General features: G+C 57.9%; 2 protein-coding genes across 5 annotated transcripts in view; both read left to right on the top strand.

Moving 5' to 3' along the window:
• The first annotated feature begins 1160 nt into the window (after positions 1-1160).
• Positions 1161-9090, top strand: FN3K (fructosamine 3 kinase). Of its 3 annotated transcripts, XM_039859283.1 has the most exons (7): positions 1373-1493; positions 2519-2575; positions 3315-3466; positions 4335-4426; positions 4767-4849; positions 7688-7810; positions 8665-9090. In XM_039859283.1, exons 3-7 carry the CDS (start codon positions 3324-3326, stop codon positions 9001-9003), a joined length of 780 nt encoding a protein of 259 aa, XP_039715217.1. In that variant the 5' UTR covers positions 1373-1493; positions 2519-2575; positions 3315-3323; the 3' UTR covers positions 9004-9090. The 3 variants fall into 3 exon arrangements, with proteins under 3 accessions (XP_039715216.1, XP_039715215.1, XP_039715217.1); XM_039859282.1 differs by lacking the exon at positions 2519-2575 and having other exon boundaries at positions 1161-1493; positions 8598-8995; XM_039859281.1 differs by lacking the exon at positions 2519-2575 and having other exon boundaries at positions 1165-1493.
• Positions 9091-10316: 1226 nt separating this feature from the next.
• Positions 10317-14112, top strand: part of TBCD (tubulin folding cofactor D) — a 124782-nt gene continuing 120986 nt past the window's right edge. Inside the window, exons 1-2 of one of the 2 annotated variants that reach the window (XM_039859263.1) lie at positions 10317-10620; positions 12045-12095. In XM_039859263.1, the coding sequence (XP_039715197.1) occupies positions 10425-10620; positions 12045-12095 (247 nt within the window). In that variant the 5' untranslated portion in view covers positions 10317-10424. The remainder of the gene's footprint in view (positions 10621-12044; positions 12096-14112) is intronic. The other variant, XM_039859264.1, reaches the window with a different exon arrangement.

The following is a 14112-nucleotide window of genomic DNA, read 5'->3' as shown; positions in this document are numbered from 1 at the left end:
GTGGGCGGGTCAGCAGTGGAGGTGCTCTGGTGCAGGTCCCTGCTGAGGGGTCTGTGTTCAGTCCCAACCCAGGGCCACTCAGCATGGAGCTGGGAGGCCCGGGGGGGCCCGTGTGCTACCTCCCGGCCACCACCACCATGTTCAGACCCTGCCTGGGCAAACGAGAAGGAGGCTTCATCATGACCAGCGTCTCCCCTGGGTGCCGGGAGAGGGCAGCAAGGCCAGGCCCTGGGTGGCTGACCCTGGTAGCTGTGGGACCAACTCTACACCAAAGATTTGGGTGAGAGAGAGAGAGCAGAGGCAGGAAATCATAACGGGCTGAAGGCAGCGTCGGGGCTGGAGGACCCGAGTGCCATCCTGACGCGGCTGTCTGTCCTGCTCAGGGGACAGCAGACGCTCACCCCAGGCGCCTCCCTGGGGAACTGTCAGGTCCTGGTGACACAGAGCAGATGGGAAGGCCTCCAGAGAGAACAGTCTCCACACCGAGACTAAGAATCGAGATGGCTCCAAACCCCTCCACCCTCAGTGGGCTTCCTCAGCATGCACTAGAGGACAGCTGGGGGGCCCTTCCTGCACCTGCTCCTCGGGGTGCCCTGGAGTGTATGCGTATGCCTGTGTGCTCTGAAGGGCCCTCACAGGGTGGCCTTCTCTAATCAGGAGCCCCACTCCCCCTGGGTGGGGTCAGCCGCCTGCTATCAGAAGGCCCAGAGCAGCCTTTCTCTGCTGGGCAAACCCAAGGCCAGCAGTGGGTGTCCCTGGGTGGTGCCTGGGTCTGGCAGGATGAGGTTAAGAACCCCCAGCCTTGTCTGATCAGTGTGAGAACTAGCCAGGCCTATGACCTGTGTCCCAGGGACAGCCAGGTCTCTCCTGGGCTGTGTCCTGTGCCCTGCTGGGTGGGAGGAGTTGGGCCCAGGTCCTGTGAGGGTTCAGGGAACCTCTGTGCAGAGAGATCAGGCCCTACAGGGCCCTGTGCGCCTCCCAGTGCGTGGACCTCGCCTGCACTGCCTGGCACACTGTGTGGACATGTGGGGAGGGCACCGCCCCCGCTTCTGCCCCCTGCCTTCTTTCTGGCTGGCCTTTCCCGCGTGCCTGGCCTGACTGCCCCCCTCCCAGGAGAGGGCGGCCGGGGGCGGGGCCTGGCCGGCAGGCGGGGCCTGGGAGGCGGGACGCCAGGAGCGCTCAGAGCCCGCAGGCCGCGGGGATTAGACACCTCCCCGGCAGACAGCGGCCTGGGCGACCGCGAGCTTGCGTGCCTGGCAGGGCGGTCTGCGCCATCTCCGGGTCCCTCCCAGTAGCCCTCTAGTCCCCCTGCTCCCTGTGCGTCCCCGTGTGTCCCCGTATCCCCTGCCCCCATGGAACAGCTGCTGCGGGCGGAGCTGCGCACCTCGACCCTGCGCGCCTTCGGGAGCCCCGGCGCAGGCTGCATCAGCGAGGGGCACGCCTACGACACGGACTCGGGGCCCGTGTTCGTCAAGGTCAACCGCAGGACGCAGGTGCGGGGGCTGGAGGGAAGGAAGGGGTTGGAAGGGGGAGGGGAGAGAGTGAGGAGACAACAGGAGGAAGGGGAGGGGCAGACGGAGCGGAGAAAAGTTGGATGAGGGGGAGGGGCGCCGGCGGGAGGGGCGCGGGGGAGCGGGCTGGGGATAGGGGTCGAAGGTGGTCCCTTCTTGGGCCGGGCCTGACGTCACTGCCCAGGGTCAGCCTTGGAGCTGACACCTGCATGGCGAGCAGGGTTCAGCACTGCCTGCAGGATCCGGGTTTCCTCAGCGGCAGAACTGATTTGCGTTTTTTGTTTTTTGTTTTTGTTTTTTTTGCCTGCCTGCGCAATTTGCGCAGTTTGCGCAGTTTTCGGTTGTTTGGTTTAACCTCCCCACCTGTCAAGCATGGAAGGCGGGGGCTTGGAGTCCTGGGCTGCTTCTGCCGCTGGCCTTGGGTTTTGCTCAGCTTCTCGACCCTCCTCAGCAAGTGGGAAGAGGCAGGAAGGAGGCCAGGCCCTGGTTCCTCTTCATGAGTGGAATGGCCATGCTGTGTGCCCAGGCCCCAGCAGGCCGCGGAGGGCCACCCGGTTCCCGAGGGGTGCATGGTGCTGGGAGTGCTGGCTGTGGGCTGGAGGGAACCCAGAGAGACTCCTCCCAATCCCCACAGCACTGTCCATGTCTGGAATGGACAAGGGCTGGGACGGGCTCAGCACCTGGCTCTGTGGGTGCCAGGACCCTTGAGTATGACTGCAGCACCTGAGCCTCTCAGGCTCACCCTCGGGGAAGTGTTTTTAGGGTCAGGGTTCAGGGTTATGCTGGCCTTGGACCTTCACAGCTGGACCCCAAAAGCTTCCCCAGGCTGAGGCCTCAGCATTCACTGCTGGCACATATCAGGTGCTCAGTGATCGCTCAGAGCAGGTGACCAGCACGGCCTTGGGGACCTGGTCACCCCCACTCCCTGACTGATTCAGGATGCCCAGCTCCGCTCCCCTGTGGGCACCCTGAATTGAAGCCTGAATTCTTTTGCTGGGCGGGAGTAGACGTGGCCTGGCCTGGGAGACTGGATTCTGTAGCTGGAGGTGACACAAATCGAATCAGTAAGCACACTTAACTGCGGTCGCGTGTCCCTAATGTGAGAGTCCACTTAACCTAACGGTGGAGATCCGGGGGAGTGTTTTAGGAATAGGAAGCTCCTGGGTTCCAGTGGAGGCCGTCCTGACATGTTGGGGGGCTGTCTTCTTTCTGGGCGGGGTGCACAGCTCTGAACTAGCCCCCAGGCCTTGCTGGGTGCTCCTCTCTGGGGGTCCCTGCACTGGAGGCTAGGCCCAGCCGACCTCCTCGCCCCTGCCTCCCCCTGCCCGTCACTGTGGTGGGCCACCCTGGGCCACCCCGGGCCACCCTATGCTACTCCTCCTTTTGCTGTGATTGCTGGAGGCAGTGAGGAGGGTGGGCAACCCGGAAGGGGACCCAGGCCCCCACGAACCTGAGCCCCGAGGCACCCCACTGGCACTCCCTGGCATCCCACAGTACCCACAGTACCCCCAGCACCCCAGAACCTCCTCACCTCTCAGAGCAAGTGTTCCCCGCGGTGGCATCAACATCCTGCCCACCCAGAGCCCCAGCTCGGCCTCCCCCTTGCAGCCCCGCTCTGTCCTAAGGGGCCACATGCACTTGCTCTCTGCGGGGCGGGTGCCTCGCTCCCAGCCAGCTCTCAGTAACTGATGGTCCTGTGTGCCCGTGATCCCCCGCCGCGGCTTCTGTCCGGAGCCGCGAGCCACAGCTCGGCTGCAGGGGCCCCTGCTGGGGTCAGAGCTCATGGCGCTGTTCTGGACGCAGGCCCGGCAGATGTTCGAGGGGGAGGTGGCGAGCCTGCAGGCCCTCCGGAGCACCGGCACAGTACGGGCCCCTCGGCCCATCAAGGTCATCGACTTGCCGGGAGGGGGGGCCGCCTTTGTGATGGAGCACCTGAAGATGAGGAGCTTGAGCAGGTGAGAGCGTGCGTGTGGGGTGAGGTGTAGGGTGGGGTGCAGCCGCTTGCAGAGCTGCCTACATAGCTCAGTCCAGTCACCAGAGGCAGGGACCCTACCCGCCATCCTCAATGGTGAGAAGTTCTTCGTTTCTGCCGTGGGTCTGGTTTTGGGCTGGCCTGGCTCCATTGAAGCCGCACCAAGCAAGCGTGTTTGAATGTCCCCTTGCTCATGCCCGCTCAGCCTGGGCAGCGTGAGGTCTGCTCTAGCATCATCTGAGGCCCACCATTTTTCCTAATCGCTAAAGTTATGCATATTCGTTGTATGGAGGTGGAAAATACAAACTCACGTAAAGAATACATGACACCAGCAGGGACTTGCCGCGGACGACACTGTAGTGTATGACTGTCAGCCTGGTCTTTTAAGAATTTCTTATTAATTTTATTGGGCCGATGCCGGTTCAGGTACACGGCTGGGTAACAGGGCACCCGCACACCCCACTGTGTGCTCACCGTGCAAAGCCTAGTCTGCTTCTGTCACCCTCCACCCTCTTTGTCCCACCCCAACCCCCACCCCCTTTCTTATATGTGATTTACATTTGTTTTTCCAAAAAACCAGGAGCTGGAGTTTTCCTCAGTGTTTCGCCGAGAGCTGGCCCTCTAATTCTCGGCGTTCGTCAGGCTCCTGTCAGAGCCCTGCTTACCTGCTCTTGGTGCCTTTACACCATTTTATTTTCGGGGAAAGGTTATTGCCTACCGTTTGTTTTTCACTTTTTTCCTCTTAGAGCAGAGAGAGTTTTTCAGGGATTTAAAACATTTCTAAAACCGGAACGTGCTAGCTGGTTGCTGCTGCTTCTTCCTTTAATGGGCTGCTTTTCTTTCTTCCTCAGCCAGGCGTCCAAGCTGGGAGACCAGGTGGCGGAGTTGCACCTTCACAACCAGAAGCTCAGGGACAAGTTGAGGGAGCAGGAGAGCACAGTGGGTGCGTGCAGGTCACTTCCGTGCGCCCTCGAGCCAGGCGCACACCCCCGGGCGGGCACTTAGGGCGCCGTGTGGATGGTGGTCGGATTGCAAACCTCTCCCTTCGCAGTGCCGCGTGAGACCCAGGCTGCTAAGGATGAGTTTTGCTGGAGCTGAGAGGAAAGTGGGACTGGCTCGTGCCCCTTTAGGTCCAGCTCTGTGTCCGGCGTGCCCGAGGCGGGAGTGTCCCGGCTGATCCACACGTTGCCTTGTGGCTAGCCCGGCCGGCACAGCCCCAGACCACCCCTGTTCTAGCGCCGAGGCCAGGCCACCGAGGAGGACACCGCTCTTTCTGTTGGCAGGGCGGAGGGCTGAGGGAGCCGTGCCCCAGCACGTGGCTAAGTTCGGCTTCCACACGGTGACGTGCTGCGGCTTCATCCCGCAGGTGAGTGCTGGGTGAGGGTGCCCTCGCTTAGCCGATGACCCGAGGCCCTGGTGTGACAGTATGCCCTCCCTCGGGCGCCAGGAAGATTAACCCCTGATTTCTGAAAGCAGAGGGTGAGCTGTGGTACCTGGGATGCGGAGCTGTGCCCGGAGGGGTGGGAAGCCGTGGGGCAGGTGGAAGAGGTCTCTGAGCAGAGGGAACAGCACGTGCAAAGGCCCCGTTTTGGGAGGGCGCGTGATGAACGGGGCGGGGGACTGAGGCAGCACGCGAGCTCGGGGATTAAGTTCTGGTCACTCAGTCCCTCTCTGGGCCTTTAGAGAGATTATTGGGCTGCTTGAGATGTACGTCACGTGACCAACTCCACGGCTGTAGAGTTTTTAGCACAGTCACGATGTCGTGCAGCCGTCACCACTTCAGAACTTTTTCATCATCCCCAAAAGTAACCACATACCCACAGTGGTCTCTCCACACCCCTCTGCCCCCGCCACTGGTAACCACCGATCTCTTTCTGTCGCCATGGACTTGCTCATTCTGCGGGGCTCATGTGGGTGGGATTCCCGCACTTGACAGCCTTTTGTGTCTCTGAGGTGTGGGCTTAGGGAGGTGCTCCCAGATCAGGGTCCTTGCGGCAAGTTGGAGGCAGACTGAGGGATCCCAGCCTGGGGCAGCCTCACAGGCGGGCTTGCTAAGACCCTCTAAGTCTCTGTGGGAGCCAGCTCCGTCAGTGGCTGCACACCTGTGTCGAGCCGGTGCCCAGCGCAGTCACAGCAGTGTCTGGCAAGCGTGGCTGAGCGAGGCTTGTTGTCCTGCTTCAGATGTCAAGTTTAAGAGCTGTGGTTGGCCTCACACAGTGGCTTTTCAAGAACCAAGGAACGAAGCCATACACAAAACCCCAGTGTGTGTGCGAAGCAGGTGGAACGGGTTGGTCCACGAGGGACATGGGCGTCTCTCGGGTGTCCCCTCAGAATCCAGGATCAACGAGCCAACTTGGATAGCCTGCAGCCGGCCAGGAGGGGGCGAGGGACCTGGGTGATCACCTGGTCCACCTCCCTGTGCTATGACAAGGTGGCCCTGGATGTAGCCCCGGCTTCCAGGAGGCTCACCGCTCCTTGGGAGTGGCAGCTGTTGGTGGCATGACGCTGAGTACTGGGCTTCTCAGACACCAAGCGCACTGAGCCCCAGTGGGACCACTGGCCGGTCTCACGACAAGCTCGGCTTCTCCCTAGGCACCATTCTAAGTGCTTTATTGGGCTCAACTTGCCCAGTTGCCATAGCAACCCTATACAACAGCCAGGTGAGGAACAAGGGCTTGCCACCCTGTGTCCCTGTGGTTGTCTGGGGAGGGGCCTCCCACCTGCTTGCGAGGCGCACGTGGCACCAGGAGTGTGAGCTTAAAGACAAGCGGTCACAGCACCCAGCATGGGGGTTCCCCATGTGGAGGATGCTGACCACGGAGGGCAGGCCTGCTCTCTGGAAAGTTCCTCCCTGGGAGTTGCTCAAAGTGACACTTCAAATAATAAGCTTTATGTCTTTAAAAAAATCTCCATTGATGTAAAATTGGCAGGAAACAACCACACCTAATTAAAGTATACACTTTGGTAAGTTTTGACATGTGTATGCTCCAGTAACAGGACAGTGAGTGTGTCTGTCACCCCGAAGGGGCCATCGTGCCCTTTTGTAATTTCTCCCTCCTGCCCCACCCTCGACCCTGTCACTGTGAGTTTGCATTTGGGGCATTCGGTACAAGTGGAATCACACTGTGCACTCTCCTGGTCTGGCTTCCTTTGCTCAGCGTCACTGTGTCGATGTTCAGCCGTGATGTCACGTGTGTCCTAAGTCCAGTATGGACAGACAGACTGCATGGACACACCACAGTCTGCTTTATCTGTTCGCCTGTTGATGGACGTCTGGGTTGCTTCACAAATAAAGCTTCTATGAGCCTTCGTATGCGGGAGTCTGTGTGGACGCGCGCTTCCATCTGTCTTGGGTAAATACTTGGGAGGGAAACGACGAGGCCCTGTGGTAGGTTCGTATTTAACTTTTTAAGAAAGCGCCCGAATACCTTCCGAGGTGGCGGTGCCGCGCACGTTCCCTCCGGCAGCGCCGTGCACGTTCCCTCCGGCAGCGCGCGCTCCGGTTCCTCCCCACCCTCGCCACGCTTGGTGTTTTCCGCTTTTGTAAATCACAGCCATTCTGGTGTGTGCGAAGCGGTACCTGGTGGAGGCTCTGTCGCCCCCGCTGGCTAACGACGTGGGGCATCTATCGTGTGCTTATGTGTCAGATGTTAGGGGCAGAAATACTTGGGTTGTTACGTCCTCATCCGTTGACTCCGTTTTCATTGTGCAATGACTCTCTTTCCCCTGTACTTGGTGACAGTCTTTGCTCTGCCATCTTCGTCTGACACTAATATAGCTGCTCCCGCCTTCTGTTGACTAGTGTCAGCGTGGTACATCTTTTCCAACCTTTTAACCTAATTCTGCTTTTATATATGAAGTGCGTTTTGTGTACACAGCATACACTTGGGTCTTGCTTCATTTTTCCAGCTTGTCCATCTTGTCATTTAAGTGGGGTATCTAGACCCTTTGCATTTACTGTGCTGATGGATACGGTTAGGTTTGGATCTGTCACCTTGCTGTTTTTTATTTGTCCTGTCTGTTGTTTGTGATCCTTTCCTTCTTTATTTACCCTCTTTTGGATTAACTGAGTATTTTTAATGATTTCATCTTCTCTTTGTTGGCCGTGTGTTTTTAGTGGTTGGTCTGAGGGTTAGGCGCATTCTGGGTGTCATTGTTCTGGACCACCAGCCGCAGCACCAGCTCCCTTTCTCTCGTCACCCAGGTGAATGAGTGGCAGGACGACTGGCCGACCTTCTTCACCCGGCACCGGCTCCAAGCGCAGCTGGACCTCATTGAGAAGGACTATGCTGACCGAGAGGCACGAGAACTCTGGTCACAGCTACAGGTTGGCTCAGCAGTTGTCCCCTTGGGTGGGGGGACAACATTCGCGTGGGGCCTCTGGTGGAGCTGAGCCAGAGGAGGGACCGCTGGGCCGTGGAGCAGAGCTGGGCAGGTCATGGGCGCAGAGGCCCGACTGGTGGACTGACGGGGAACTGCGAAGGGGCTGGGACCTGAGGACATACCTGGCCCTTGTGTACCTCTCACCCGCTAGGTCACCAGGTACTTAACCTCAGACTCAGCTCATGAGGAACACAGGAGCCTGGCTTGTAAATGTTGGCATTTACTGTTACTTTCTCTTCCACTTTTATCCTGTTCTTTTCTGCCAAAGCATGAATGGTTCACCTCTTAGAGATGCGGGCAGCAGATGCCCCAGCGGGTCTGCTTTCAAAACATAAGTCAAAATGTTAAAAACAACTCATATATCAATCTGGGGTCGACATGTTAAAGAAATATTATTTAGTTCACTAATGTAGTAACCCGTAGGATACAAAATTGGTGCAGACACGCATGCGCTGTGAAATACGAGACTAGTAGAGAAAGTTGGCTAAGTTACGTCCAGGAAACCCCACCTGGGCTGCACAGTTCCCGTTCTACAGGACAATGAAACCAGAACCTCCAGGTTCTCTCCTGCATGGGAACCGCTGGCGTGGTGCCAATCTGGGCCTGAGCTCGCGGTCAGTAGTGACACAGTGACACTCCCCTGCAGTGGGAGGGTCTTTGTCCCTGGCCCTTGTGGGCAGCGCCGTGTTGGACCCTGAGCACACACTGGGCCATCTTTGCCTTATTTCCAGGTATCTGACAAGGAGACTGTGGCTCATGGTCCCCTGATACCTGTGTGTCCGATGACTGTTTTCTTAGGTGAAGATCCCGGATCTGTTTTGTGGCCTAGAGATTGTCCCTGCCCTTCTCCATGGGGACCTCTGGTCAGGAAATGTGGCCGAGGACGACTCGGGGCCCATTATTTACGACCCGGCTTCCTTCTATGGCCATTCGGAGTTTGAACTGGCAATTGCCTTGATGTTTGGGGGGTTTCCCAGGCCCTTCTTCACTGCCTACTACCAGAAGGTCCCCAAGGCGCCAGGGTTCGACCGGCGGCTGCTGCTCTACCAGCTCTTCAACTACCTAAACCACTGGAACCACTTCGGCCAGCAGTACCGGGGTGCGTCTCTGAGCACCATGCGGAAACTTCTCAAGTAGCGCCACCTGCCCATCACACGATGAGGGGCGGCTATGCCACAGGCAGCGTCAGGGACTAATAAAGCCAGTGGGGCTTCGGGGATGGAACTGCTGTGTGTCTCAGTTTCACCTGTGTCTCCATCCTCTGTGCAGTCGGGCTAATTTACAGGTGCCCAGACCACCTGAAGGTCTCTACCACGCTTGTTACAGATCACGGTCTGGGGTGTTTTGGATGTTTCATGAGAGTGGTACAGACCTTCTCACAGATCTGGAGTTGCCTAGGAGGAAGCCGATGTCATGTTTTTGGCTCAGGCAGAGTTGGGGACCATGAGGTGGGCCCCACCTCTTAAGTGACACCTCTGGGGTTAAGTGGGGCTCCAAGTCCACCCTGAGGTAAGACAGATGGAAGGAAGGGCCCCAATGTTGTGGGGACAGGTATTAGGGCTGAAGCCATTGCCCAACCTCTCACCTTCACCCCCCTTTTCATCTGGAGTGTTTTCAGCTGGATAAAAAGAAGGGTGAAGGCAGGGAAAGAGTCCTGGGTGGTGGGGTGTACCCCACAGCTAGACGTCTGCGGTATCTAGGGTTTGGGATATGGCGGGCTGTCATCCTTGAAGGCATTGGCTTGGGGACAGGCAGTGACTGGGCAGGGTCTGCAGGGCACCGTGGCCGTCCACGGGTGTCTCTAAAGTCAGGACACCACACCATTACCATTCCTTGGAAAATTACTAATTATTTCGTGGCGGTATCAGAGCCAAATTCTCTTTTCTGTAAAGTGTGGCTGTCTAGCGGGCTCTGTTCCCACCGCAGACACGGAAGTCTTAGGAGTCCACCCCCAACGTATCCTTCTGAGCGTCTGACAGTCTTAAACACAAACTGCCATCGTGGGGCAGAACCCGCCTGTCCAGGAAGTGCTGGCGGTAGCTTGTGTGCGCACAGGCGGCCACTGCGGACCAGGGGGCAGCGGGTGGGCCTGGGCTTGGGGGCGGTTAGGAGATCCAGGGGCTGACCACTGCACCGTGCCCATGCCCCCGGGGCCAACTCGCTCCCACCCACCCACGGATTCATATGCACCGCCCCCCACCACAACCACCCACGGGCCCGAGTCTCCGCCCCAACGCACCCACGGGCTCGGACGCCACGCCCTGCCCCGCCCTCCCGCGCCCAGGCTTCGCCCCGCCAGGGCTCTACTCCTCCTGCACCGCCCCATCCCAGGCACCCCAGTGCCGGGCGCCCGCACCCCGGCCCCACCCCACCCGAGCGCGGCGCCGCCTCCGCGCGGACACTTTTGGCGGCCGGCGCGCTCCGTAGCCGGGCCGGGCGCGAGGTCGGAGGTCGCGGGGCGGGGCCTGCGTCGGCTGCCGCGAGTCCGCCTCAGGCATCCGGCTGCATCCCGCATCCCGCATCGCTGTGCTCTGTGGGGCGCGGTCTGGGCGTGGAGAATGGCCCTGAACGAGAAGCCGGCCGCCGGCGCGCCCGAGGATGGGATGGAGGACGGACCGGAGGACGGGGCGCTGGCCCTCGGCGGCACCCTCGAGTCGTTCGGCGACAGCGCGGAGACGCGCGCGCTGCTCGGCCGCCTGCGGACGGTGCTCGGGGACCGCTCGGCCCGGGAGGGCGCCCTGGAGCGGTTCCGAGGTGCGTGCGGGCGCACGCGGCTCCGGGGGCGGGCCCCGCGTGCATGCTCCGGGGCTGGACCTGGCTCCTTCCCGCGACCGCCCGTCCGGGGGCGGCACCTGCGAGAGCCGTGGGTTGTGCAAGGGCGGCCTCCCCCGGACGCGGAGGGCAGTGGGTCCTCCCTTTCCCACCCGCCCGTGGGGAGGCTCAGGGTGAGGACAGGGGTGTCACCCCCCACCCCCTCAGCAGTGGCCTGCACCTCCAGCCCCGCTCCCATCGGTCCTGAGACCGCAGCGCAGCACGGGCTCCGCTGGCCGTGCGGGCGGGGGCGGCAGGTGTTACACAGACCTTCGCGCGGAAAGCTGTTTTTATCGAGCCACGTGCCAGCCAGAGCAAGGACCAGGCAGGCCCTGGGCGCGCTGGCCCGAGGCCGGGTTCGGCCCTGGAGCTGCCCGCGCGCGCTCTTTCGTACCTTGAGTTTGGGGAAGGCAGGTGTGAGTTTGGAGAGGCTTTTCACGGGCTGCAGATGGAGGGCGTGGGAGGAGGCGGGGCCGGCCAGCTGTGGGATGGGTGCCTTGTGCCAGGGCAGGAAGGGTTTGCTCCTTCGGCTTGGCTGTGGGCAGCAGGCCGGGAAGTTCGTGAGTAAGCGAGATGCGGTGGCTCCCGGGGTGGGCCGCTTGGCAGTTCTGGAAAAGTCACCGGGGTTAACGCAGTTTCAGCAGGCACTCGGGCGGGTTCGGAGGTGTGCTGGTCTCCCTCCGCCTGCAGTCGTTAGCTACGTCCTCTCTTCCACCCTCTGCGGGCTCCGTCCGATTTAGGACATCTCAGAGTTTTCTCCTTGTCACGGGAGAAGGTGCAGAGTCATGCAGCCCAGAGCGGGCAGGGGATTTGTGTGGTGCCGCGGTTCTGGGGACACCACCTAGAATGTGTAAGTGGCAGACGGCGACCTCGGCTCCACCAGACAGAGGCGCGCAGCCTGGCGTGCTGTGGGGTGGTGGATAGCGCTCATGCCAGGGCCCTTGGGGTGACTCTCCAAGTTTGCAGCGGTCCGTAACGGATAATCAAATGATTCCCCAGGACCCCACAGTTGTAATTGAGTAAAGCCATCTTTGTGGACCCTTTGAGCTGAAGAAATTTCCTCATAATTTTGTCTTCCTCGGTTTGTTACGACGACCCTCTGGCTTCGGAAGAGGGGTGGGGTGGCCAGCTGAGTGGAAAGTGCGTATGCTTCAGTCTGTCCGTGGGTTTGAGTCCTTGCTCTGCCACTCGGGCTGGTCGCTTGATTGCTGAGCAAGCCACAAGCCTGAGGCCAGGACCCGGTGGCCTTGAGAAGCTCACCCCAGGTGGTCCCTGCATGGGCTGGAGATGAAGTCAGCGGGGTGTGGGAGGCTTGGGGTATATGTGTGCCTTAGTGATGTTAATTCTCACATTGTCTTTCTTTTTAGTAATCATGGACCACTACCAGGAGCAGCCTCACCTGTTGGACCCACACCTTGGTAAGAATAGAGGATGCTGATCTTGATTTTGGTCATTCCATTACAGATCGCAGAGGCTTTGGTGTATGGTGTGTGTGTTTGCCTGCAGAGGGTGTTGGGATGAGGAGCCTCGTCTTAGTCGTTAGCAGGGCCCGGCTGGCCAGTTCTAGTGGAATCGAGATGGTGACTTGAGTTCCAGGTGTCCCTCTAGGCTGTGGGCAGTATACTGGGGCCGCTTTCTTCCTCGCTGCTCTTTAAAGAACATGTCTTCTGCTCATGTATGTTTTTATCAGCCTGTTTCTGGGCATGCTTTGCTACACAGGGCCAGGTGCTTCGTCTGGCTCACCATTTAATCCTCACAGCATCTTTGTTTTACAGGTAGAGGCAGTGAGGCTTGGGTTTGCTAAACTTTTACATAAGGAGAATGATTTGTCCGTTTCTCATTGTATTTTTTTTACCTGTTTCCTGCGGATAGTAACTTCTTTCTCTCCTGAAGAAAGTAACACAAGCTTCTGGCAGTGTACTTGGGAAGGAGGAGGGTATCAATAGCAACAAGTTGAAAGGCAGGATGGGGCGGAGGGTGGGCACATGGGCCCCGGGGCAAGACCCCGGTTTACGGCCCAGCCCCTACTCTGCTGCCCTGCATCCGAGTTCCTCACCTGGGAGATGGGGGTTGGGGGTCGTCAGCACCGCCTGCCCCACGGGCTGTTGAGATCCAAGATGTGAGAGTGTTGGGCACGCGGGTGGCTTTATGGTGCACACACGTGTCCTTTTATGAAGTGGGCTGGTGCCGTGCGGCGGTTTCTCCTTCAAGTAATGAATGGGTTTGTAGAAGGTAAGCTCTCCTAGCTCTCTTCCGTTTCAGGGGAATAACTCTTGGTCGACAGCCCGTCTGGCTCCATGATCTTCCCTCACCCAGTAATGCCAGGTCCCATGTCTGAGTTTCTTTTCTAGGCGCCTGCCTTTTTTGCCTCAAAGTTTTTAAACCGGATGTTTCATGAGGCTGTGACGTGCTCTGGGCCTTCTTACACCCAGCTTCTCACCATCTGCCCCACAACACCATTCTTTCATTTCCCTTCCTGTTCTCACGCTGTCGTTGTGCATCTTCTGTCGTTGTTATAAACCGTACAGTATATTGTCACAATTTCAACTTCAGTTTTTTTCAAATAAATTAAAAATGAGAGAAAAGTCTTTACTGTTTATCTATGTGTTTACCATTTTCACCTGTTTTTTTTTTTGTCTCTATAGGTTGTAGTTTCTACCCATTACCATTTATTTTGTGCTTGAATAATTCACTTTAGCATTTCTTCTAGAGTAGGTTCACTGGTGAGGAATTCTTTTGGCTTTTGTTTGATTGTTTCACTTTAATTTTTGAAAGGTGTTGCTGGTTACAGAATTCTGGGTTGACACATTTTCTTTCAGCATTTAAAAGGTGTGGTCCTGCCTTTGTCTATCTGTTTATTTATTTATGCATACATGCCTACAGCACCTGGTCTTCCTAGGTGGTCTCCCATCCAAGTACTGACCAGGCCTGACCCTGCTTAGCTTCCGAGATCAGACATTGGGCTCGTTCAGCGTGGCGTGGCTATAGATGATGGACCGCGGCTCCACTGGGGTGCAAACCCAGAACCTTCTGTGTGTAAAGCAGACATGCTAACCACTATACTATGGAACCACGTCCCTGCCTTTTGTCTTGATTTGGTTCAGACGTGGAGTCTTCATTCTTTTTGTTTCTGTATGTAACCCGTGCTTTTCTTTCTGGCTGCTTTTAGAATTTTATTTTTATCGCTGGTTTTTAATAATTTGATTGTGACATGCTGGTTTTCTTCCCGTTTATCCTGGTTGGAGTTTGTTGAACCTTTCGAGCATGGGTTTATGGTTTTCATTGAATTTTGAAAATTTTTGGCTATTATTTCTTCAGATATTTTGTAGTCGCCCCTCAGTGTGGAAGTGTTCGTTGCTGTTTGCGTTCTCCCGTCTTTTCTTCTGCAGTGTCCGGTTTGCTGTTAATCCCCTTTAATTTATTTTTTTTAATTTA

This window comes from Pteropus medius, unplaced genomic scaffold, assembly GCF_902729225.1.
Source record: "Pteropus medius unplaced genomic scaffold, Ma_sr-lr_union100, whole genome shotgun sequence".
NCBI lineage: Eukaryota > Metazoa > Chordata > Mammalia > Chiroptera > Pteropodidae > Pteropus > Pteropus medius.
Note: the sequence above shows the minus strand (reverse complement) of the source record. Positions and strands in the feature narration are given on the sequence as shown.

Excerpts from the sequence above, each read along its gene's own strand:
- FN3K (XM_039859281.1), top strand. The coding sequence starts at position 1,353 with ATGGAACAGCTGCTGCGGGCGGAGCTGCGCACCTCGACCCTGCGCGCC. Across the intron at positions 1,494-3,314 it reads AGGTCAACCGCAGGACGCAG|GCCCGGCAGATGTTCGAGGG; the intron begins GTGCGGGGGCTG and ends TTCTGGACGCAG. Across the intron at positions 3,467-4,334 it reads AAGATGAGGAGCTTGAGCAG|CCAGGCGTCCAAGCTGGGAG; the intron begins GTGAGAGCGTGC and ends TTTCTTCCTCAG.